A 27,222-nucleotide genomic window follows, 5' to 3' on the forward strand; every position below is an offset into this window, starting at 1 on the left:
TAAAGGAAAGAACATAGAATCTCTATAAGGAATGGCAATGATAGCTGATCCCATCAAGAAGAAAAAAGATAGAATGCACACTAAGGATAGTTTAATATCAGAAGAAGAAATAGGGATGAAATACCTCTGTGTACTTTTTCTAACAAGTATTTATCAAAATGAGCAGCATCAATGAATATTTCAGTATGTTCTAAATAAAGAAAGTCCCTCATATCACCTATTCTAATGCTTACATCCAAACTTTCTTACAATTAACACTAAATATGAGGTGATTTTAGCTAGCATACCCAAATTCATTGATAAATGTGAATCATGGTAAGCATTTTGCTAACTTTCAATTCTTCTCAAAAAGTTAATTTACCTATTTATATGTGAACCTCTTCAGTTTGTATCACTGCTAATATTCTTAATACTCGATATGTTTTACAAAGTTAATATAAAATACTAGTTTACTATGTTTATCCTATAATAATACAATGGTATTCTATGAGACATATGTACATAAAGTCATGCCCAATATATATTTTAATGGCAGGCATTTCTAATGGAAGTTGGAGGACTGGTTTTGTGATTAAATTATAGAATAACTACCTAATGCATTAGGCCCAAGTTTCATTCCCCAACAACAAGAAAATCTCCCATTGGGAAACTTAAAATTAAGAAAGAAACTAAACTGATTATCATGACCAATTAATACAGGACCAAAGCCAAAATAGTTTTAACCAAGTAAAGAAAAAAATATTGCTTTGAGAACTTTGCTCCATATATCATAATGCAATAAGGAATATGAGAAGCAAAGTAGATTAAATGGTCGAAGAAGTAAAACAAAGAACAAACATAAACTACACAATATCTATGTAGCAAAGAACATAAACATTAGATTGAAGACACAAAACATAGAAAATGAGGAAATATTTTCAAATGAAATGTGTGATAAGAAGTGAGGAGCAAAATTCTAGAAGAAACTAAAGTCAAAAGCAAAATCACCCAACATTCAATTTAAAACAAACAAACAATTATGAAGCAATATGAGGTAAATCACACAATTGTAAAAAGTTATTTATTTCAAAATTTAAATAAGTTAGCAGGAGGTATGTTTAGATTATTCATTTAATAATTTCTGGGTATAAAGCATGGAGAGGACTAGAAAGAGTCTCTGAGAAGAAATATTTTCCTGAGGACAAATAATTTCTGCATATGGTTATAACCACATTCTATGGCTAAGTAAAATTGCTATGGATTAAGCCTGGAATTGCCATGACTTCTCTTGTGATATCATAATTCAGGAAAACATTATAGCTAATTTCTTAAAGGAAAATAAGTTGATTTCTTCTGGTTGACCTTCGTCAACCAGAAAAATAACTGCATCTTTGAAAACTGTGGAAATCCTAACATTGGGTATCACCTTGTTCTCTACAGCCACTCAACTATGAGAAAAAGAAGTCCTACACACTCAACATTGAAGGCGCAAATACACACCTGGACTTCCGCTTTTCCCACCTGGGTCCATTTAAAGATGCCACCATGCTGAAGATCATCGTGGGGGATGTGGATGAACCGCCACTATTTTCTATGCCTTCCTATGTCATGGACGTCTATGAAAATGCCAAGGTTGGAACAATTGTTGGCACCGTCTTGGCACAAGATCCAGATAGTGCTAACAGCTTAGTAAGGTATGGTACCCTTGACCTCACCAGTATTGAAGATGTTTATTTTTCATTGTAAATTGATGTGAAATAAATTTAACTAAACAAATATCCTCAGTCCTCACGTTTGGCAAGGAGCTAGCTGGTTTTTTCTATCTCCCATTGGGAGAGTTCCTCTCTTACAACTTTACACCTCTCCAAGTCCTACCTGTGCATTCTATAGATAGGTGTGTCTTGGATGTAGCAGTAGGGACACACTAACTGAAAGGGACCAAGAAAAGAACTCAGGATACCTAAGTTAAAATCAATGAAACAGTCCACATAAAAAGAATTCTCTGACCCCAAGTACCCATATGACTGAGGCTGAGAATGCTAATATATCAGAAGACAAATGAACTGGTGAATTCATAAAAACAACTTTAAAAGATCTTTCTGGAAGATTGTGTCAGTAAATATAAGTCATGTGTGTGTGGTTGTATGAATGTTTCCACGCTCACATATTCATCATAAAATTTAACTACTTTTATGACTTTTTAATTGTCCTGTGCTATTTCTAATTGCCTTCATACTTTCCTCATGTTATTAGAAAAAGAACAGAACACTCAAAACATTAGATATTGCTGTATTGAGATGATTGATACATAGTCTTCAAATTCTAATAGGTTTATTAGCATAACAATTATTTTATGCTTTGTTTTGATTCAAAAAATAAAATGAATTTCCTTCGGTTGCCTTGAAATAATTAGAAACTCCAAAGCTGCTATTACAGTATATAATTTACATGACATTCATTCTTGATTTTAATAAATGTGTCATTTGCATAGGATTCAAGGTACAAACAATGAGAAAAAAAGAGAGAAAATATAACAAAATTACAAGCAGGTTTCTTATGTCTTCATTTCATGGGGATCAGATGTTTAGTAATTATGGGACATTACTCATAAGAGATGTACCTTACAATGTCCCAGGAAATTCAATTATGTTCCTACTTGTAGAACTTATAATAATAATAATAATTATAAATTTGTAATCTTATAGGCATTTGGAAAAAACCCTCTTATTTTACATTTCAGTCTCCTAAACTACTAGATTCTTCATGTTTTTAGTGCAAAGTAAAGCAATGTATTGCATTTTTTTGTTTTGTTTATTTAACTCAAAATAACATGTAATTTTTGGAAATATAATCATCACCTTTTGTTAAAAACATACATAAAATTAGAGGCTGGCACCTACAGGCACCAAAAGCTTATTGGTTTGAACAAACTGCATTTACTTTCTGGCTTAATAGTGGTAGGGTTGAGGAACTTCACATAGAAGGAACTAGGAAATGCATAAGACCTTGTCTGACATGGATTCTCAAAAATATGAACCTGTTACTACTAGTTGAACATGACATTTTTTCTCCTACAAATCTTTGGAGTCTGTAATATAGTCTGGTAATTAATTGAGTTTACATTTAAATAAGTGGAATTTAAACACATTTGATAAAACACTGCAAAATTTTAGATTTGGAATGTAAGGTAAGAGTACTTCTCACAGCCAAACACTGAGCTGAAATCCAATTGCAAAGAGGGAGAAGTGATGAGCAAAGGGGTCAAGACCAGGTTGGAGAAACCCACAGAAACAGCTGACCTGAACAAGGGGGAGCTCATGGACCCCAGACTGATCTCTGTGAAACCAGCATAGAAATGACCCAAACTCCATGAACCTGCATGTCAGTTAGGAGTCCTGGGCTCTCTATGGGGCCTCTGGTAGTGGATCAGCATTTATCACTAATGTACAAATGGACTATGGGAGTCCAATCCACATAGAGGGATACTCTCTCAGCCTAGACAGATGTGGGAGGGCCTAGGCCCTGCTCCAAATAATAAGACTAACTTTGAAGATTCCCCCATGGAAGGCCTCACCCTTCCTGGGGAGCAGAAAGGGATTAGGATAGGGATTGGGGGGCAGGGGAAGCCCTATATTTAACAGCCTCTCCATACAAGAGAATTAATAGCATGTGTTAAATATCTTGTACACAAAAGGAGAGTTATTGGAATTTCATATATTGAACAACTTAGAGCTATATTTATATAAATTGCATGTAACCTCACCGTGATTTATAAACTGAATTTTTATACAGAGTTATTAAGAGATAGACCTATTTGTTTGAATTACTTTACAATAGCAGAAAGTATCAATAAGTACTTTGAATAATTGTTTTACAGGTGCTTGAATACACCTTTGATTGCTAACAAACAGTATATTGAACTGTGTTGGCCAGATGAAAAATAAGTTTTGTAATGTATGAAATTTTTAAAAATATTTTGTAATGGTCACTAAGAATGTAAATGTTTTCTTAGTGTGTTTGGAGATTTATTAGAACCTGGGTAAGTAAATTTCTGGTATGGTCACATTTTTTATACTTTCTGAAAACATTCACATTATCTATGATAGAATACAAATGTTGAGTGCTCCAGTAACTCTAGAGGTTCCAAACTCATGGAAAAGTGAAATTTGAGAATACTAGCATGGTTACAATGGAAGCATTGAAGAAGCAAAATGGAAATTAAAAAAAATTGACATTGAGTATTTTCCTCATATTCTCTAAAGAAAAGATGAACTATCATCAAACCCATTTTAAAATATTTTCTTATATAAATCCTTTATTTTTCAAATATCAAGTATAAAATTTAGCTTAAAGTCCATATTGACTAATTTCTATTGTTCTTTTAATTCAGTCTTAAGTATGCCTTAAACAAAACAGTGCCAGAGTCTATGAATATAAAGGTGATGACATTCCAGAATAATTTAATAAGTGAATAGAGACAGAGAAAGTAGGGTCCTGCTTACAACCAGATGTTCCCACCCTTTACTAGAGTTTTATTAGTATCAATTTCATAATGCTAATAAAAAACATACACAGTAAGACTTTACTTAAAACAATATACACATACAGCACTTAAGATGGCTAGAACAGTACGTTTTTGTTTTTCTTTTCTTTTCTTTGTTTTTTTTTTTTTTTTTGGTTTTTCAAGACAGGGTTTCTCTGTATCGTTTTGGAGGCTATCGGTCCAGCCCAGCCTCGAACTCACAGAGTTCCGCCTGCCTCTGCCTCCCGAGTGCTGGGATTAAAGGCGTGCACCACCACCGCCCGGCGAACAGTACAATTTTTTGCTGATGAACATATCTTTAGTTGGAGGAGCTGAATGCTGGTGTCCCAAACAACAAGTAATAGAGATTAAATACCAGACATATCTTTAGAGGATTTCTAAAGATAATACAGGCATTTAATGTATAATATGTATTCTCTGTAGCATAATTTATGCTTTGTTTAGATGCTATTTTATTAGAGCGTGAAGTATAGTATCTGATTTACCATATGACAAATGATACTTTTGGTTTATTTACATAAAATGATTGCTTTCTGGACATCTATACAGTTCAAGTATTTCATACTCTAACCTTTCGAAAGGAACTTGTAAAATATGAAATGGAGCTATGTTTCAGATATGTGACATTCAGTTAAACAGTCAAGGGAACTAAGCTTCTATGGTATCCCACATCTTGTAGGATAACTAAAGATTATTAAACTTTATTCCAACTATTATTCATAATCAGCCACATTGCAAAACAGCCGCATAGGGAAGAAAACTCAATGAATTTTCTTTACTACCCACCTGTAGCATTTACAAATGCATAAAGAATAATAACTGAGAGAAATAATCTGTACTTTAATCTAATACTTTTACAACAAATTAGTATAAAGTATATATATTTTTTTTATTAATATTTTTTTTATTTTCCATTTTAAATTTAGATAAGAAACAAGGTTGCTTCACAAGTCAGTACGAGGTCCCTCTCCCTTTCCCTCCCCTCCTCCCGTGCCCTCCCCCATCCCCCACCGTTATCCCCTCATTCCCCCAGGGAGGGTGAGGCCCTCCATGGGGGTGTCCATAGTCTGTCATTTCATATAGGGCAGGGCCTAGACCCTTCCCCAAGAGTTCAGGGTGAGAGTGCACCTCACATTGTTCTATGGGAGTCCAGAGACCGTGTGTATACTTGGGATGGGTACTGATCTGCTGTCCAAGGCTCAATAGATTACCTAGGCCTCCTCACTGACACCCAGATTCAGGGGGTCTTGATCAGTCCCATGCTGGATTCCCAGGCTGATGCCTGGGATTCAAGAGTTAACCTTTGTCTGGTCAGCTGTTTCTGGGGGTTCAACCAGCCCAGTCTTAATCCCTTTGATCATCAGTCCTCCCTCTCTGATACTGGCTTTCTTGAGTTCAGCTCAGTACTTAACCAGCCAGTAAATGAAGTTTCTGTTTCCCAGACTCTCTGGCAATAGGATTGTAGGCTGGCACTCCCCAGATCTATGTCTAAAATCCATATATGAGAGAGTACATGTCATGTTTCTCTTTTTGTGACTGGGTTACCTCACTCAGGATGGTTTCTTCTAGTGTCATCCATTTGCCTGCGAATCTCATGATTCCATTATTTTTTTCTGCTGAATAGTACTCCATTGTGTAGATGTACCACATTTTCTCTATCCATTCTTCGGGTGAGGGACATCTAGGTTGCTTCCAAGTTCTGGATATTACAAATAAAGCTGCTATGAACATAGTGGAACAGACATCTAGTATAAAGTATATTTTTGACACAATCTTGAAATTAGGTTTTGGGTGAAAGAGAGGGAATATAATGGATAATGCAAATACCTATCAGGAATGAGATTATGTTATTGAGAGGAAAAGCAAGTATTCCAACACACTTTAACACAACAATTTATTATCCTTACCTTATGCCTATAGTATCATAGAGAAGTTGCGTTTCAAATGAAACTCTGTGATTTTTTATTGTAACATTTATTGAAAGGCAATATTTTATTCAAGGCAGTCATTATTGATATTGATTCTTTATTATAGCCATAGCTTTTCTGTTTGTTGTTCAATGAAGTGCTAATTTGAATAATCAGCATCATCTTTTTTGATAAAGTGAATAATGTTCTTTCATTTTTCACAATTTGACATACACATACCAAAGGTCACAGTTAGAAGTTGTAAAAATATGTAATCATAATGTATGATTCTGTAAAGGAATGGAAATTCTGACAAAAGATTCTTGCTAGGTAAGGTGCAAAGTGCAGCATTTGTCTGTTGATGCTTAATTAATGATTACACTGGAGTCTGGTCCAACAGAGTGGGTTTAAGGACTACTGGGCAAATAGCACCTAGCAACAAGTCAATTGAGTTTCCTGTAATCTAAATCTACAACATTATGAATATTTCACTTCATTAATGAACACATATTTGAAGTATTTTTCAGTAGATTATATTAGTTTTCACTTGTGTTCCACTATCTACCTGACAGGAAATAAATGCGAAGAATTGAGCATTTATTTCAAAGTTATAGAAACATTTACTCATTTTCTATATGGCCCAGTGGTCTGAACTCAATAGGAGGTGGAGAACCATATGGTGGGAGAATGTGTTAGAGGATCACATAGTGAGCATTGAATAGTGGAATTGCTGTAGGAGAAGGCCAATCCAAATAAACCCTACAATGCAGGTTCCCTGGACCTACTTCCTCTACTTAAACTCCTCCTTCCATTTTTCACTCTTTTCCACTAATTGCATTGTATTATCAAAGCACTGATCCATTGATTAGATCAGCAGCTTCATCACCTACTTTCTCATGAGACATCTCCTATGCGTACTCAGAGTTGTGTCCCACTAATTTCTTAATTATTTCCAAACATAGACACTGAAGATTTTAGGTCATGTATAGATACTGTTTTGATGTTATTTCACTTGTAACACAGTGATTATATAGCAGTGACAGAGCTGCAATTTTGTACTACAAGCTTCTTTTGTATGTAATTATCTTTGGCATGTATTAATTGTGCATAGTGTTAAATACATAAGTGCAATCCCATTCAAGAATTTCATATACTTGGATAGTGTTTACCTGCTACTCTGTCCCCTCCCTTTTTGACTCCCATTAGCTCAATATAATTTCTCACACATTCTTTACTCTGCCTTATGTCCCCCAACTCTCAATTTCCCACATTAATATACATGTATATATGTTTAAAATACAGCATATCTAAATGTGTGCAATATCTAGTTATAACCGTTTTCATGACAGAAACAGTTTTATTCAATATGGTTGGATTAAATTCTTTATTTGGGTACTGCATATTTTACTTATCTATTGATTATTGTCAGTCATCTAAGCTAATTCTCTAACGATATGATTGCTATAAATGGTACTGCAACAAATATTTGATGCAAGCACTTCTGTGATATATTGACCTACAAATCCTCTAATTCCAACCCAGAAGTGACACAGTTCTTTCAAATGATAGCCCTCATTTATTTTTTCGTGGAATCTTCATACTTAGCTGCTCACAATGAGTAGAATATTATAAAGTCATAGTATCACTGTATAAGTATTCCTTGTTTATCTGAATCTTTAACAGCTTTTATTTTTACTTCTTATTGAATGTCTTTCTGTCTGGAGAGGTATGAAATTTAAAAATAGTTTTCCTTTGCATCTCACTGATGACTAAATAGATTAAACTCTTACCCATGTAAGTATTGACTATTCATGTTGATTTCTTCCTATGTTTCCAAGCTTTGCTTGAGACATTGTATTCTTGGTTCTCCTTCCTCCTCAAACTTAGTTTAGCCTACATTGGGCTTGTTCTGCCAGCTATTCTCACAAAAGTATCGAACTGCTTTTAGTCTCTAAAGGCTGTTTATATTAGCTCTGTACTTTATTTCCTTTTCTCTTTCAATTTCCTTTCAAATTGGATGCCACTGCCACACTGAGTTAAATTTATGCTGATTTACTTTGAATCCACATGTTTAGAAAGCACACTAGAAATCCATGTGGTGTTTCACCCTTCTTCCTATTCTTTACATCTATCTGAATGTGACATCGTAGCAATACTGTGGCAGTTCCTTACTCTTACCCATCTCAGTAAGTGAGATTTTCCCTTGTGTAGTATAACACAACAGACACAGAACACATGCACAGGCAACAAGAAAACATCAGTGGCTTCCCTCATATACTAATGCATCTCTTCATTTACTTAAAATTATTCTCATTGTCTGTATGAGAATAAAACTCTTTTTAATTCAATAATTTCTTCTAATTTGTTAGGAATTTTATATATGTTTACAATGTGTTTTGAAAGTTGTCACCCTCTAACCTCCTTAAAACTCTTCCTAAATCCATAACCCATGCAGGTCAACTCATACTGTATGAATGTATGTATGTGTGCATGTATGTATGCATGCATGTATGTACACACACACACACACAATATAGAATTCAATTTGTGCTATTTACTCATTGGCCCTTTCATGTTGAAATGTTAACTGGCTGGATCTAGCTGAGAGTCACATGATATGTGTGTTTAGAACAGAACTTGGATTATCTATAAGAGGAGTATTTTCTCTTAACTGCTAAGCCACCTCTCCAGGCCCTAATATACTGCCTATTTTATTTTATGGAGTTCATTAGTTTTTTTCCTCCAATATTTTAATATTGAATTTGACTATTAGAAACAACTGTTATAGCTTCTATAAAATATAGTTATAAAGAATTCTTAATTCAAATATATATTAAAATATAGTTGTATTTTAATGCACTTGATTTAATAACTCCATTATGTTATTGTGGCCCAGACTTTCTCCATCTATCTTTGTCCCATTGGACTAGTTTCCCACCACCCACGAGATCCCTGAAGACACTGTGAAATAACCACTCAGAGACTTAATATATATTTATAATTGTTTGGTCATCAAGTTAGACTTTTTTTACTGGCTAGCTTTCTCTTAATTATTAACCCATTTCTATTAATCTGTGTATCAACAGGTAACTTTGGACTCTTGACTCCACAGTGGCTACATGCTGTCTTTCATTTTGTCTTCCTTCTCACTGCCTCTTTGCTCAAAATTGCCACCTAGTTAAAGTATGCCTGTCCATTGGCCTAAACAGCGTTACTCATCAACCAATAAGAGTAACACATAGTCACAGCTTACAGAGTACATCCCCCATCAAGTTATATTGTCCTTATTTATCATTCATTACAAGGAAGACTTTCATTTTCTTTCTTCCAGGTATTTCATCAACAACAGTGCTGAAGAGGACAGATTTTTCGATATTGATGCCAATACTGGAACCATTAAGACTTCAAAAGTACTTGATAGAGAAGAAACGCCATGGTACAATATCACAGTGACTGCTTCAGAAAACGGTAAACTGCTCTATGTATCCCAGGAAATAATGTCATTGTGCATGAAATCACATGCAGAGATTTGCGGGTCAGCAGAATACCCCTCATTTCGTTTTGTCAGAATTTCACAGAATTTATAGATGGAGTCATTCTCATATCTCTAATGTAATGAACAACTTTTGTTGTTTCTCCTTCACTTTCATCCTAGCCTGAAGTTAGAAAATTGATGTTATAGAATGATTAGTCCTCATCCTTGAGTCAAGTATGTTTGATTTTCCTCTTAATTTTGCTACTTTTCTGTTTCATGTACTTGAACTTCACTTATGCCATCAAGTCTTTTCAACAAGGGTACTTATTATCTGACAGTTCAGCCCTAAATATCATTATACTACCCTTGCTTTAATTAGTACTTATACCATTTACAGTGAAATAATTCATTGGGAAATCTGAGTGGTGTATATAACCTCTCTTTAAGCAAATCTTACAACAAAAAGCTGATGAAATGGACATCAACCCAGGGCAGTGCATAAACACAAAAGCTTATAAAAAAAAACAACAAAAAGAAACCATGCATAAAAACTATTACTTTAGTGTTGAAAAAAGAAATTATGACTGTCATTAAAATTAAAACAAAACTTTTATAAAGAGATCTAATTTCTTGATAATGGTGTCTTCATGTTAGAAAATGCAAACAAAGGGTACCATTTAGTGTCAGTTTAGAATTGTAGATAAAAATGATATAAATCTTTAGTGAATACTTCAAAACTCATGAAAAACTTAAATATAATAGTATGATTATTTCAGAGTAAAAATTATAGATGACAATTAGAGAATATGTGGTCATTTGTGTCTGAGTAGTTTCATTTAGGATATTAATTTTTGTAATGTTACATCCATGTGAAAATAAAGTTTCCTATGTTGTTCAGGTCTAGCACATTTTATTTAAATCTCTTTACTGTACGATTTCATTGTTGTTTTACACTTAGGTAATTGATAATGTTTTTATTCATATCTGCATGGAAATACTACAATAAAAATGTTTGTATTTCATTTTCTTGAATATATCTTGTGTAGAATTTTTGTTTTGTGTGATTATTCCATGATTAACCATTTTACTACCAAACTACTTTCTTTTAAAGCTGCACACGTTTTATAATCATGTTAATAAATTCCAAATTGTTCATATTGCCATTGACCTATATTCCTGTCTATCCCCTGCTGAGGACACAAGTGATATCCTTGTGTCTTGCATTTTTCATATCTTTTTTATTTGTTTTTCGACACAGGGTTTCTCTGTATTTCTTTGGAGGTTATCCTGGACTTTCTCTGTACACCAGGCTGGCCTCGAACTCATAGAGATCTACCTGCCTCTGCCTCCTGAGTGGTGGGATTAAAGGCATGTGCCACCAACACCCAGCTTTTTTCATAGCTTTTTATAAATCCATACTTATTATTATAACTTTTATTTATTCTGTCCATATTATTCAAATTCTTTTTAAAGAAATCATAATTTTGTCAATTCTTCGAGAATCTCATACATGCACACAATCTATTTTTATTGTATCTCCCATTTCTCCCTCTATCTCCTCCCATATCCTCAACTCACCCTCCTGTTCCCTCCCAACTTCATGTACATTTTTCTTTTAACATCTAAAATCCATTTTGTGCTTCCCATACAAATGAATATGGAGACATTCATACAGCATGGTCAACCTACCAGAGGCCATCTCCTTAAAGAAGTCATTAGCTCTCCATAGCTTTCAACCCTGGGTGGTTACATCATGAGCTCCTTTTGTACTCCTGCTGAAGTGTTTCCAGTTTGATTTCGTTCTGGCAGTTACTCTTGAGAACCCAGAAATGCTTTGTCCTGTCAGTTCCGGAAGACCCTGATTCACTGTGCTCCTTTCAGCCTGTAACTCTTACAATGTTTCTGCCGGCACATTTATTTAATTTATATTTTCATCATACTAGTAGAAAACTGATGTGTTGTAAAGGAGACGTGAAAAGGTTAATTTCATATCATTCTGGATAATTTTCATTTCTAAATCTCCTGGCTTAATATGTTATTTTGCATCTTTTTATTTGGGAGAACATTTAAATAAATAATAAATGATACTAAGCGTCAGGTGAAAACTGGAGTTAACCTTTGAAAATGTCTACAAAGGAGTGTTGAAAACATTAAGCAGATCTTACAGGAGAAACAATTCTCAGGATTTAGATAAGTAGCTGTTATTTAACTCTGAATCATCACTTAAGCCCCAATAATATTCACATCAAGTAGAAACCAACTTACAAACACACTTGCATGTAAAAAATGTATCATTTGCAGTCATTACCAAAGAGAAGTCCTGTTTTTATAAGAGTAACGTCTTAATTATTTATTTGAGTTTATTTTTTCTGTTTGCTATTACTTCTTGTGGGAATAGAGTTAATACACACGTACTAAGTAAAACAGTACACTAAATTGTAATTTCCTGAATTTAATAGTTGGTAATAAAAAAGCCGTAGAGACCCATTCAGTGAGCATTACTGAAATATAATTTAATTCCAATCACAAACAGGTGTACAGAACAAATAAGCAATAGTTAAGATTTTATAGCCATGTTGGGAGATTGCTTTCAGGAAAGTTTATCTTCGACACCTATTGCCAAGCCTAACTGTCCCTCAGTAGTGGCAGAAGCTCTCCCATAATTGTGAGCCTTAACTTTAACATTAGTCACATGGGAAAAACATGCTCTGCTTAGGAATGCAGTCGCAATTTTTTCAAATGCTTTTTAAAATTCTTCTTAATATAATTTGTACTAAAGAGTACATTGTCCTGTGGAATTTTGCTTTTACTGGTTAATATTTAAAGCACTTCAGTTTCTCTACTGAGGGAATTATGCAAATAAGAGAAGAGTGCTAGCAAGGCAATGTGTCAGGATTTAGGAGAACAAAAATGCTTGGTCAGGGGGTGCACAGCACATATGTGATCCCATGTACCCCATATGTGAGGCAGGAGCCTAAGACTTGTGTGTGCTGTGCAGTGGGAGCCTGCCAAAGAAAGCAGAAGCCAGCATTCTCTCCACTGAAGAGACCTCATGTCTGTGGTACAGTGTGACAATGAAGAATTCAACCAAGATATCTATGCAATTTAGCGAGAGACCAAAGGTAATAGCAGAGACATTCACTGCAAAGAATGTGAATGTATGTTCATTCTTCCATCCTTTTGCCCTTGTTCACTGTCTAAGCACATGGTAAAAGCAATAGTAATGTGGCTGGACTGTGATATCACTTTCTGCTATGGTTAAAGGACGGTTTTGTATGGGTATCTCTTTGATTACCATGGTCAGCAGAGTAATGACCTGTGAGAGCTAAGAAAGTACTTAGGTTCAACACGACTAGTTAACCAGCGTTGTTTCGACTCAGACAATCTGAGTCCAAGTAGTTTATTTTAGATATATTTAAGAAGTACAGCACAATTTGGTGGAAAACATCTTGATGATTATTACCTCGATCCCATGTACACAACAATGCTTAAGACAGGACTATATCCAGTCTCTGTTCATAAAAATAGGTTCTATAGATTGAGTGAAGGAAACTAGCTCACCATAATGGTCTCAAGGAGGAATCAGTAGGGTCTCAGCCACACAGATACCACAAAGGTCACTGGTCTATGAACCATGTCCACTCTTAGGCTTCCAGGGGGTATACTTTACCAGATATGTTATCTTAGTGGAAACTTCTGTGAAAATCTGAATAAAAGCTCCTACCATCACATAGGCAAGGGAACTGAAGCACAAATATATATATATATATGAATATATATGAATATTTAATGTATCCATATTTGCTGCTGACATTAGATAAGCCAATACCATTGAATACAAGCACATTAGCTTACCAAGGTTGATTTAAAGTTTGTTAATCACATTTATTCAAATTATGAGATAGTATTATTTTTCCATTTATAAATATAGCACTGCAATATGATATATTCAAAGATTTCCCCATGAGTTGACAACTAAAATCTTTATTACATTACATATAACAGTTCTTAAGGAACTACTATTATGTAAATAACTCTCTATTGAAATATTCCGCAGTGTGTGTGTGTGTGTGTGTGTGTGTGTGTTCATGTTTAATTGTTAGTTCTTGGTAAGTTTCAGACAATAAACTTTAGTCACATTTACCCCCACAACTCTCCCAGATCTCTCTCATTTCCATAGCTGCTGAATTTTTTGTCCATTTCCCTTAATCATTTAACACCAAGAATTCAAGGTTTCAAATTTTATTACATGTGTGATCATTCACTGGAGTCAGGTCAACTCACTTTTTGCTACATTCTAGAAATACTCTATTTTCTTTAGACACTACAAATTTTCTATGGTATCTAACAAGTGCATTATTGTCTTATTACATTAGGTGTGTAAACTTATACAGTGGTAAGTTTTATAGGTCTTCTTCAAAACAACTGTAGTGTTATTTATACTTTGCATACTCCTTCTTTGCCCTACCTTCAGCTTCCTCACCTAGTTAAACCTTTCCTGTCACAATATTTATTTTTTATTCTTTATGCCAGTGGGTTCTACCTCACTTGTCCTGAAAGTCCTTTCTATTAGCCCTTCAGTAATTTTCTTACCTTCACGGGTATGTGTCTTTTAAATGTCTTCTAGCAGTGGGATTTGATGACTCGCATTGCCAAATGATAACTACTATATTGTTTTTTTTAATTATTTATTTTTAAATTTAAATTAGAAACAAGGTTGCTTCACATGTCAATTCCAGGTCCCTCTCCATTTCCCTCCCCTCCTCCCATGCCCTCCCACCAACCTCCCCAATATCCCCTCATTTCCCCAGGGAGGGTGAGGCCCTCCATGGGGGTGTCCATAGTCTGTCATTTCATCCAGGGCAGTGCCTAGACCCTCCCCCAAGAGTTCAGGGTGAGAGTGCATCTCATATTATTGGATGGGAGCCCAAATTCCATTTGTATGCCCGCGATAAATACTGGTCTACTGCCCAAGCCTCAATAGATTACCTAGGAAAAGTGGGGAAGGGAATATTCCCACAATTTCTTTCTTTCTCTCTCTCTGTACATCTACCTCTACCTCTCCCAACCACAGAGAAATAGAGAGAGAGAGAGAGAGAGAGAGAGAGAGAGAGAGAGAGAGAGAGAGAGAGAGAGAGAGAGAGAGAGAGAATCAATAACTGGGAGAGTCTGATTTGTCTCAATGTATTCCCTGCAGAAGTTCAGAGCTTTAAAATGCAGGGCACATAACTTGTGAAGACAGGCTGATGAGCAGGCTGACATAGAACAGGTAGAAGCTGATACTTCAGGGTGAATGCCATCAGGAAGGGATTTCTTTGCTGCTTAAGAGTCCATGTTTCTTATGTTCTCAGGACAGCTCAATGCAGCAAGAGAAACAATTAGTTCTGTTTAGCTTTTCTATTTAAATATTAATGTCAGCTAAACTGTGTCATAGAAACTTAAAGAATAAACTGTGACCACAAAGGATAGAAACCCATGATCCAATCAAGGAAACTCATAAAATTTACATCAGCTTGGGGTAAGATTTCTCATTCACAGTTTGAATTTCGCAGTTTCTGAACCTAAGTCAAGACTATTTATGCCATTTTTATTGATCATTTTCTTTGACAATTGGATACACATAAATAATATATTTTGGTTTCTGTCTCTCACATCATCATTTATCTCCTGTTCATCCCCAATACCTTAACCTTATCATTACTACTAGAACTTTTCTCAGATTAAAGACCTGGGGTTTGGATTTGGGAACCATTTAGTTTATCCAAGGCCATTGTTTTGAGCATTGGAATAGAAATCTCCATTAGAGTCAGCTGAAAATGTCAGTCTGTAAACAAGTGAAGATGGTGGCTTTTCTGTACCCTAATCCATCAATAGCAAATTTGTCACTAAAGGAAACGTTTGTCTCCTCCATCTATTCCTGATTGTGGATCTATTCCTGTGCATACACCATGACATCATCTACAATTGGAGTAAAATCCTGATTTTAGTAGCTATGTCTCACCAAGGAAATGATATTTCAATGCCACTCTCCATACCTTGCAGCTCCCATGTATTTTCCATTTGAGTCAGCTTGTATGGGATGTACTTTGTCACTTGCCATTCCAGTATACTGGGATTTTGTTTATTTCTATACCAGTGAGTCTCAAGTTCTGGTATTTTGAATATAATAATGTAGAGTTCTGTCTTCATTCTGAATTAATAATTAGAAATGTTCAGACTTGATAGTGCTTCTGCTCTGGTTTTCATTTGTGTGTGTAAGTTAAACTGTTAGCTGTAAATGAGATTCTATGTGAACTTAAGGAGTTCAGTGATGGCTGAATTTAAATCATTGATCTGTTACTGATCTCAGACACACACACATGCACATGCACACACATGCACAATCCACACATGAACACACACAGCATACATACACACACATGTACTTGAACACACACATACAGTCACATGCACACAGAAACACACACATTGACAGCCCATGAAGCAAATTTCATGTAGCAAGGTAAAGGTTTAATTAAAATGAGTCACATGAGAATATTGTCAGATTAATTTAAAATATATGCATCGTAGTTTTATTCACAGCATTCAATTATGCCATGTTTTTATACTAATTGCTACTATTTTCATTTTTTTTAGTTCTCTGTTCTGCTTTCCACATCTTTTTGGTCTTTATAATGATTCAAATATAGTAACATCTAGGAATTTTTTCTCAATTTGTTAGAAAATTTTACAACGTTTTCATCCACAATGTAAGATTCTGTAAGGGTTAATTTTGGGTAACTCTTACCACATTTCATTTTGCCATGTTTTATTGTTGTACTATATTGTTACCACTTCAGATTTAAGAACCACCTCTAATTTAGTCTTGTTGGTCATATTGTTTTAAAACACTTAGTAAAACCATTGGCACAAGGAACTGATTAGTAAGTAAACCTTTGTTAAATATGAGAATAGTCTCTATTGTTCATTTCTTCCTCTACCACACGTGTGGCCCACAAGATTATCCACTCTTCTACCTCTCTCCTTTCCTCCCTCTTCTTTTCCTTCTTTATTTGACTTCTTGCTTCCTCTTCCCTGTGCCTTGTAAATGCTGTACAATTGCTCTACCACTGTTTTACTACCAACTTCATTTTGCTCAGTACATCAGAGTCCGCACTTTCCTACTGTGCCTCAGCTGGTCTGCTCTTCCTTCTCTTATATGCTAAATATCAGAATTTATTTTTCCTCATCAAGTTACCAAATTGGGAGTCTGTCAATTATAGTTGCATGGCAAATACACTTCTACCAAAATCAAAATCATCATATGTTGTACAGTTATTTGTGACTGGGGATATTCAAATCCAAACTAATGTGTCTCCAATTGTGGTGTCTGAAATCATAATAATCTCAGCCCATTGTGTTCATCCTTGATTAATAAATTAGGACCTCTGTGGTATTGGATGAGCACATTTAGCTGTTTTTTGTGCCTTAGTTGTGATTCTCTTGCCTGATTAAATGGAAGGTTATTACAAATATGATTCTGGTGATTTTAGGAAATCAGAGAGCGTTAGAGGTTTACTATTAAGCAATGGTAGTTAGAAAATGCTATGTGGCTTGCAGTGGTGTGAATATATCATTTCAGCTCACTATTTAAAATTTTTTCTCTTATTACATGCATAAATTATTTGAAAAGCCATTTTTATATCTTCCCTATTCATTGACTTTTTTCACATGCAAATATATTTAAAGGCCAAAGCCACAGCTTTAAATTTTAATTTCACTGGTAACTTCAGATGGTATAAATTAAATATAGGTGTAATGAATATAGTCCCAGTTGACTTTAACCTGAAATTATTTTTTATGCAGGTGCATCTAATAATTCAGAAATCTATTAGCAGAGAACAATTGGTTTCAATTTCCCTAAGCTTCCACTCATCATTTTGTTACTGTCACTATGATATTTTGATATATGTCATCTGTCTTCCACAAATGTGCTCATGTTATCAGTTTTAGTTAGCACACAGAGATGCTAATTGGCACGGTTTCTTCCCTTGGCACACAAAGGGAATATCAGCAATGTAAGTGGTATTGCTTTCACCAATAGTCAAAAGAAATAAAACATTTCTCTGGAATCCTGTGCACAGATAGATATGTAAGTGTCAAGCCTGAGGAGTGACAGGAAAAATTTGTACTCCAAATACTGACTTTAAATACCTTTTATTATTCATACTTGATAGTAAATGACTAGAACAAGAGCAGTTGTAGTGAATGATTTGGAATCAATGTAGATTTTGTATAGGTTCTGATTGTACAGATTTTGTACTCAACAGAGGATTCCAGGCCATGGAACTGTAGAAACTGACATTGGGAGCAATGACTCCCTGTCTTCAGTTACCCCTTTCTAAATGACTCTGCCACACAGACCCATCATTGTGTTCTTAGTGACTCTAAATCCAAAAGCTGGATATTGCTCATTTTTATTTTAAGTGTTAAAAATTTTACATTAGTTGGTATATGAAACCAACAATGGTATTTGTTTTATTTTCCGTATTTTATGGTTTTAGCATTAGAGGCATCATAGATATAATATGCTTTGAATCTATTTAAATGTACTTTGAATATATGTACATATTGTGGAATGTGTTTCCTGTCATACATGCCAAAAGCCTATATACAGAAATGTCTAAGTATTTTTAAAGATATTCTAGATTAATTTATCAAATACTATTATTCACTTAGGTATCAATAAATGCAAGTTTATATGAAATTTAGGCAAATACTAATCTACACTTAATGTGACACAAATCTCTTACCATAGTTCATAAAGAAAAGTTATATTCAGTGTCACAGGGGTTTGAAAACAATCTTATATAATGTGAAAATACAGAAAATTAATGTTTATAAAAATATTTTCCAGTATCTGTATGAGTCATGAATGAGTTTAGGAAATAGTGAGATGACAGTTGTATGGGATTCTTTTATTTAATATTATATAATTTTCAGTCTTTATTATAAAAAGTTCACGTACTTTATATACTAGTTATCATTTCCTTGCAAATGAAGTCTTTAAATTATCTTAATAGGACAGTTATTCATAATATTTAACGTTACAGAATCTGGATTAATACTGTTGCCGTGGAAGTTTTAATCATTCCAAGCTTATGAGATTTGGAGAATTTAACGAATACATAATGTATTTTCTCATCTGCAAGAAACTGTTGTAGTAAGGATCTCCAAATAATTTTAACTTAACATGATATTTTGTACATAATGAAAGAATAAATGTCAGTGCCTATTATTATTTTGCTTTAAATTTAGCTGAAAATCATGTTAAATTTATACTAACAATTAATGGATATATTATAAAAATAGTATTGTACTTTGGAAGAAATTATATATGTATATATCCATATCTAAATATACATATGAGAGATAAGAAAAATTGAAACTGAACTTTTCTAGATCATTTTATATATAGCAAAAAGTAGAGTACATATAGGGACTTCTAGAAAATAATGTTATGATTAAGCATGTCACATGTAAAGTGAATTGATTAATCTCACTTTTACTATTTATTTTATTTAAATTCAATCCTTGAACTAACTTGAAGGGTGACTATTAGAGTCTTAACCAGAATACATGTGGTTTTGATTTTCCTTTCCTAAAGTTTCTCTTTGATGAGATCATTTTTACATGTAATGAAATGGGCAGAAGTGGTTACATTTCAATGAGTTCGTTAAAAAATGCACATCTACTTGATTCCTATCCCAGATGTAAAGTTGACTTCACAGAAATTCTGTCATTTTCTTTAGCACTGACTCTTACTCCTTCCTGCCCAGCTATGATTAGTTTCACTTCAATCTCTGCCACTTCCAGAATATCAAATAAACAGAAACGATGTTTATAATACTTTCTGTACATAGTTTATAATATTATATTGCTGTTAGACAGCATACCATGCTTAGGTTTATCCATGTTTCCTATAACATGCACTTTATTTCTTATTTTTTGTAATATTCCACCCTATGTCTTTCTCGATCAAGAAATACTGAAATATTTTCCTGTCATTTAATATTTGATTTGTCAGCAATTAGTGTTTTATCATAACATTTGTGTCCAATTCTCAGTTTTCTGGACATACACAAATGATGAGTGTTTCAATAATAAAATAATGTGTTTCTACATTTATGGAATATAAACTGACATTTACATTTATTGTAATACTTTACAAAGGTGAAGTTTCTCATTTTTTTATCATTTGAAAATGATATATCACATGATATTATCTACTGGGTTAGATACAGAATTTCATTCTAATTTTGGTATGATAATATGAATACAAAATATTTTCAATGTATTCCTATGCTCTCATACTTGCACGTACAACTTCTGTTGTGAACTAATTTACTAATTTTTCTTTTTTATACTACCATCTGTCTATGTATCATATTTTATCTAGTGTAGTTCACATAAAAATATACTAGAATAGCACTTATAACTAAGCAACATTAAGTATCAATTTTGTAATTCAGACGTGTCTTTAGTATAGGATATAATTCATTGAATAATTGGCTTTGGAAATACTTTCCAGAGCCTGTGTGGACATCAGAAAATCCTTTATTGGAGTCATTTTTCTCCTTGTACAATTAAGGTTCTGGGGGTGGAAGTAGGTACTTTCACTTGGCACAGTGAGACTTGGAAAAGCCATCAACTCTTCTCTTTAATTGAAAAGGAAAAGTTTTTCATGAGCTCTACTTCTTAACCAGATAATATATTCTAATTAGACAATTCATTTAATAGTAAACAATAATGACATGCACGTACACATTGGAATAGAAATTTGTAGATTTTCTTAACATAAGCTTAAAAATTCCTTAAATCGATAATATAACTTGATTTTTTTAAAGTGATACTACTCTGAAAAAGATGAGGCAATTATAAAATCTCAAGGAGGTTCAAGCAAAGCAGAAGCATTGCTGTATTTGAAATATTTTTTTAAAAATGTAACCTGTTTCTTCCTGTAAGTTAATTTTAGTCTCCTTGTATGTCTCAATGTGTAGCACTTACATAAGATTCCTGCAATTAGCTCTAAACAATGTAAATGCATCCTAAAATATAAATTTTGTCAGTTCATAGATAAATTGGGCATTGGTGAATAATCATGCCTAAAAATACTACAAATATACAATTTTTAAATATTTATGACAGAATATCACTGTTTCCTAAAATAATTCCTATAATTTTTATTTTTCCTGAAATTAACTGAATGATTGTTATTTGTTATTGATGATGTTTCAAGAAAAATTCATTGTATTTATATTACTTCATCCTAAAAATTAAAATAATAAAAATGTCTGATATCTCCTGTTAAGGATGTACTTGGGTGTCTCTTCAGAAATAAATATTTATCCATTCCATTGGTAAGGTTCTAGGCAACTCAGAAGCATAATTGTAAATGCAAGTTCAAAGGAGAGCATAAGAGTTGATCATGTAATGTATTTTTATATTCTACAATGATGAAAGCAAAAGAAGTGTTCACAGTTATTATGAGTAAAGATACTAAGATGGGAAATAAATGGGAGAATTTAGAAATATTAGAAACATCAGAGGACAAGTTTCAGCTAGGCTTTCTTAATCTAACTTCACTGACCTGTTGCATCATTTTTGCATGGCTGAAGGACAGATTCTAATTTATTTTATGATCAATGTGAGCAGTTACACTTCTTAATTTCAAATAACAGTGAATTATTTTGCCTCTGGAGTCATGATTTACAGAACAAAGACAGTGTTCATGTCTCCACGATTAAAGACACAGCTTAGATGTGAAGCCTATGGCTTACATTACTGTCCAGCAATAACACAAAATACCTCTTGGGAATTGTATGATTTGTGTGTAAATGGACAGGACCTTGTTATGAAGAGAATGAATTCCCCTTAAGTAATTCTTTTCAGCCTGGTACTTGGAAGAATCACTATGAAATAAATAAATTTAATTATGCTCACTGAAAAAAAAATGGACCAATGCATGAGTTATATCTTGGAGGGTTAATTCAGTGTTCTCTATTTGTATTTTTAATAGCATATATTTTATTTGGTAAATTTTATCTTTCATTGTTTCAATTATTTTAGATGTGGATTTGGTTTAATTTTCAGTCATGTAAATGTTATTCAATTGTAAACCATTTTATTTGCCTCTTTATAAAACAAAGCTTGAGAGATTTTCCTTCAGATGAAAAATACCATATTAACTATCAACAATGACACATTACCTAAAGTAATATTTGATGATCAAATAAAGTTTGTGTGAGAGAAAAAAAGTAGGGAATATTTATAACACATGCATCTCATAAAAACTGTTCTAGTTTTATTAATTAAATAAGTTTAAGATAAATATAGGCTTGGCAGAGCAAATAAAGTGCTTTTCATGAAGGCCTTGCACCTGAGTTAAAATTCAAGATGCCAAGATGGGAGGAGAGAACCGACTATTAACACACAAAAGCTGTCCATTGACTTCCAGGAGTGTACCATAGCATGCATGTAAATGATATCTCTGTCTCTGTCTCTGTCTCTGTCTCTGTCTCTGTCTCTCTCTCTCTGTGTGTATGTGTGTGTGTGTGTGTCTTTATCTCTCAGTCTCTGTTTCTCATACACACTAATAATAAATAAATATAAAATACTATAGTTTGAATCACTTTACTAGTAATCACACCCAATTTTTGCTGTGAGAATTATGTTTCATAACATTAATTTTAAAACAAGTGTGTAAATGCACCCACATTATCTTCACTTCTAAACAAACAAATATGGCGACAGGGAAAATAAAGATTGGAAAATCTGCGTGCCAAATGATTTTTTAATGGGGAATTAAAGGGAACATGGGAAAGCATTTCGTTTATTTCAATTTTTTTAATTCATTTTACATACCAAGCAGTTTCTCTTTCCTCCCCTTTTCCTGCTTGCCCCAAACCCATCCCCTACCCCCATCCACTCCTCAGAAAGGGTAAGGCCTCCCATGGGGAGTCAACAAAGCCAGGCACATTAAGTTGAGGCAAGACCAAGCCCCTCCTCCGGTTCATGCACCTGGTCCCACTGCCAGGGGACTCTCAAATAGACCAAGCTTCACAAACTGTTGCCCACATGCACAGGGCCCAGTTCAGCTCATCTGTGGGTTTCCCCATGATGATCTTGACCACCCCTTGCTCCTATAACCCTTTCTCCTTCTCTTCATCTGGACTCCCTGAGCATAAACTGGTGTTTGTTTTCTATGGATCTCCACATCTGCTCCCATCAGTTACTGGATGAAGGTTCAATGATAACAGTTAAGGAAGCCATCAATCTGAATACAGGGGAAGGCTAGGTCAGGTACCCTCTGCACTATTAGTAAGAGTTATCTGGGGTCATCCTTGTGGATTCCTGAGTATTTCCCTAGCACTGGATTTCTCCCTAACCCCATAATGACTCCCTCTATCATGATATCTCTTTCATTGTTCTTACACTATGTCTCTCCCCCAACTCAACTATCCTGTTAGCTCATGTGCTCATCCCCCATCCCCTTCCCTCTACCATTTCCCCACCCCAGTTTACCCAGGAGGTCTCATCTCTTTCCCCTTCCCAAGGTGATCCTTGCATGCCTCTTAGGGTCCACCTTGTTACCTAGCTTCTCCAGGGCTCTGGATTGTCGCTGGGTTATCATTTGGAACTGATTTACACTAGGAACTAGAAAAAATATCCTGAGGTAACACAGACCCAGAAAGACAAACACGGTAAGTTAATTTTTAGTAAACAAAAAATAACTACCCTAGATCCTTGTATTGGTTGGAAAGAAATGCAGGGACATCCAGAGAGGAAAAAGAAATTCCTTCTCTACCTGTATCCTATAAGAAAAAGTAAAGGAATTTCACAAAATTGAAGGTAAACAACTTGCAAAATTTGCTCAAATAGAATTCTGAACGAAAGGAGGGAGCAGGGCAAGCTAAGTACTGACACAAGGAATGTAAACAGCTGTTCAGCACTGAGATTCAAATGACCAAGGAGTCAGTTAAGGCTGTAAACTTCATTTTATTTTACTTTTTCGAGACAGGGTCTCTCTGTGTAACAGTCCTACTAACTTTCCTGGAACTGGCTTTGTAAACCAGACTGGCGTCAAACTCACAGGGATTTGCCTGCATATGTGAGCTCCTGCTACACTGATCTTCTGGAAGACATGAATCACTTGCATATTATATGTACATTTTGTAAGAACAACTAGAAACTTGGCAGTATCACATTATTTTTGTTCTTTTACACATTTTTCCATTGATGTGATTAACCTTTCCATTCAACTTTCTCCCTTGGTCACTGCTAGAGTATATTCATGATGCTCTTATTGCATCTTAAAAAAAACAAGCAGTTAAATAATGTATTAATTAAGGCCGAAATGTAACAAATTTGCAAGGTTCCAGGTGTTGTAGAGTGCTTGAAGTAGTATTTAAGTATCTCTGATGATAAATGCACTTTATTTAAAATGTTATATGAAAGATACGAAAACTTACTTGCAGAGAGCAGATATAAAAAGAAAAAGAAAGAACACATTTACATGAGCAGTTTTTAAAAAATCCCTAAATTAGTCTTACAAACGTGTTGTATCATATGCAAACATATTTGCAGGTAAGATAACTATTAATTTGTCACTGTAATACATATCAACATTAGGATCTTTTTTTCCTCATTGTCATGTGGACACTGAGTACAGTGAACATCTTGCCTTGATGATAGGGTCCCCCTCTGTTGATCTTATTACCATCACCATTACAGAGAACTTTCAGGGTCCTGTCACCCTAAATTGTGTTTCTGTTTCCTTTGGCTGTCTGCCTGGCAATGCCGCAGCACCTCGTTCTAATATGATAAAGAAGCTTCAATGAATCATACATCCAGTTATTTTACTGTGCTTTCCCCCATGAATGTTCGAGTAACCTTTGTGTTTACAAAACTTAGAATCAAATTTCAGTTTTTATGAGAAGTTTCCAGGGGTTTGTATTTAATTATATTGAATCCACACATCGATCTGCAAAAATAAAACAGTCCTACTTATGTTATTTGTCTCCTTAGCCACAGACATAATAGAGATCTTAATTATGTTAGCTTTTCTGTAATAAAATTCAATAAAACCTTCCTGATATAGATCTCCTGTGTACTTTATCAGACTTATTCTAAAGTTCCTTTATCTTTGGTTAATTAGGCTTGTTAGTTTACATGATTGCGAACATTTTGTGTTGAATATTTATTTGCTTTATCATTAGGATGCATGGGCGTTGTGCCTTATTTCTTGTCTTCCATTTTTGTGTTCAGTGGTTCCCTGTGTTCTTTACTTAATTTGCTATATTGATAATTTCTATTTATTTAAGAAGTTCACCTTTGTTCTGGCTACTGTTTTATCAACTTGAAACAAGCTACAGTTATCTTGGAAGAGACAACTCAATCAGGAAAAATGCCTTCATCAGATTGGTGTGGAAGCAAATCAGTATCTGCCAACTGTGACAGTGCCATCTCTGGGCTGGTGTTCCTGTGCTGTGTAAGAAAGCAGGCTGGCCAGGCATAGGGAATAAGCTAAGCAACAGCACCCTGCATGGCCTCTGCTTAGGTCTCTGCTTTGATATCTTCTTCTGACTTCCTTTGATGTTGGGCTGTGATGTGGAAGTGTAAGCCAAATAAATGCCCTCTTCCACCAGATGTTTTAGGTCATAGTGTTTATCAAAACAATAGAAACCTAATTAAGGCACTCTCCCTTATCCATCTTCTTATTTCCCTTCCTTCCAATGTTGCTGCTTACACATCTCTCTTTTATGTACATGTATGTGCATATATGTGTGTGTATAAATAAGTCCCCTATAAGAAGAATGTGAACACATGTGTTATAAAACCTCACCTACTTTTTTCTCTAAGTTACTCACAATTTATATCTTGAATGCTCTACAATTGTTTTGTTGTCATTTTTGTTTTATCTTGCTTTATAGTAGGTCCTACGTCCTTTTTGGGCTATTTCTAATACCAATTGTTTATCTCTTAGGCTCTGACAGCTAACCATGACTTCTGACAACTCTCTCCCGCTCCAGTTCCTGAATAATATGTAATTTCCTTGATAAGAAAAAAAAACATCATTTTGGTATTCATGTCAAGTCATGATGTTCATTTTTCATTCTTTTCTGTAAGCTAATGAGTTCTAACAGGGACAGGATTCATACAGTTGTCTATTGCCAAAAGTCCCACTGCAGCATACTGAGGGAGCTGGAGGCAAGCTCCAGCATTAAGGAGATTTGCTGTAAGCCAAGTCTCTAAAGTGTGTGTTGAAATACTAAATACATCCCTGTGTATTTTGCAGACAATCCTGGTTTGCTGAGCCATGTCTCCGTGGGCATTAGAGTTCTGGATGTCAATGACAATCCTCCCGAACTTGCCAGGGAGTATGATATTGTTGTCTGTGAAAATTCTAAGCCTGGTCAGGTAAGTTAATTCTTTTCTTCCTACTATCCGAATGGAAGAAAAATAAGCAGTTTTATCTGTATTATTCTTAGGTATTATCCTTCAAATCCCTCTGTGTCATTTTTATGCTCAGTGATGACAATTTTGTAAGGTTTTTAAGTACAAATAGACATTTTGAGCATCTCATGAAATGAATTATCCACGTATCACAGTGTAATCCAGAACAATGAGCTCATTTAGATATGATGCATAAATCATGCCAATTAATTTGCAACTGATGGTCTAGGAACAGCCTTGTGTTCAGTGAGCAGCAGTGTCCACTCATGGCCTGATGAAGTCTAGAGACTGTCTGGGAGGAGGGTCTTGATCACATGAATTTTGGGAGTAAAGACATAATGGTAAAGTGTTGGTTATGAAAGGTGTGTGCGTACACATGTGAGTTTGTGTACACTGTGAAGAGCTCCAATGCATTATGTGATTGGAGAAGAAAAGAAAACAGTCAGGGAAGGAGGCTGTATGCCTTACCCATTAGAAGGAACACAAGTGATGGAAAGCTCGAGAGGCTGAGGCGAGAAAAAACATCAAGAGGGGAATATTTATTAATCTTATGTGCTGTGTGACAACGTTTATGAAACCACAGTCAAAATAAGAGTGCATGTATTATCTCCCTTGCTGTGACTAATCCTCAGTAGCGGATGGCTAACATGTGTCTTCCAAGCCTTGGTTAGGAATTCTAGAGATTCTCTCAAAATTTTTTGGCAGTCTCACTTTCCCGTTAGCATTCCACCAGAGAATCCCAGGTGTTTTCTTAGCGACTAAGGCCCCCAGCAATAGTATGATACGACACCTACTTTCTTGCCATATGGACCTTCTCAATTCCT

General features: G+C 34.6%; 1 protein-coding gene across 3 annotated transcripts in view; it reads left to right on the forward strand.

Annotated features, from left to right (window-relative positions):
• Positions 1 to 27,222, forward strand: part of Cdh18 (cadherin 18) — a 796,302-nt gene that overhangs the window by 745,558 nt on the left and 23,522 nt on the right. For all 3 annotated transcript variants that reach the window (XM_040757658.1, XM_040757657.1, XM_040757659.1), the window contains exons 7-9: positions 1,420 to 1,673; positions 9,761 to 9,897; positions 26,241 to 26,362. In XM_040757658.1, the coding sequence (XP_040613592.1) occupies positions 1,420 to 1,673; positions 9,761 to 9,897; positions 26,241 to 26,362 (513 nt within the window). The remainder of the gene's footprint in view (positions 1 to 1,419; positions 1,674 to 9,760; positions 9,898 to 26,240; positions 26,363 to 27,222) is intronic.

Source organism: Mesocricetus auratus, unplaced genomic scaffold (assembly GCF_017639785.1).
Source record: "Mesocricetus auratus isolate SY011 unplaced genomic scaffold, BCM_Maur_2.0 Super-Scaffold_100015, whole genome shotgun sequence".
NCBI lineage: Eukaryota > Metazoa > Chordata > Mammalia > Rodentia > Cricetidae > Mesocricetus > Mesocricetus auratus.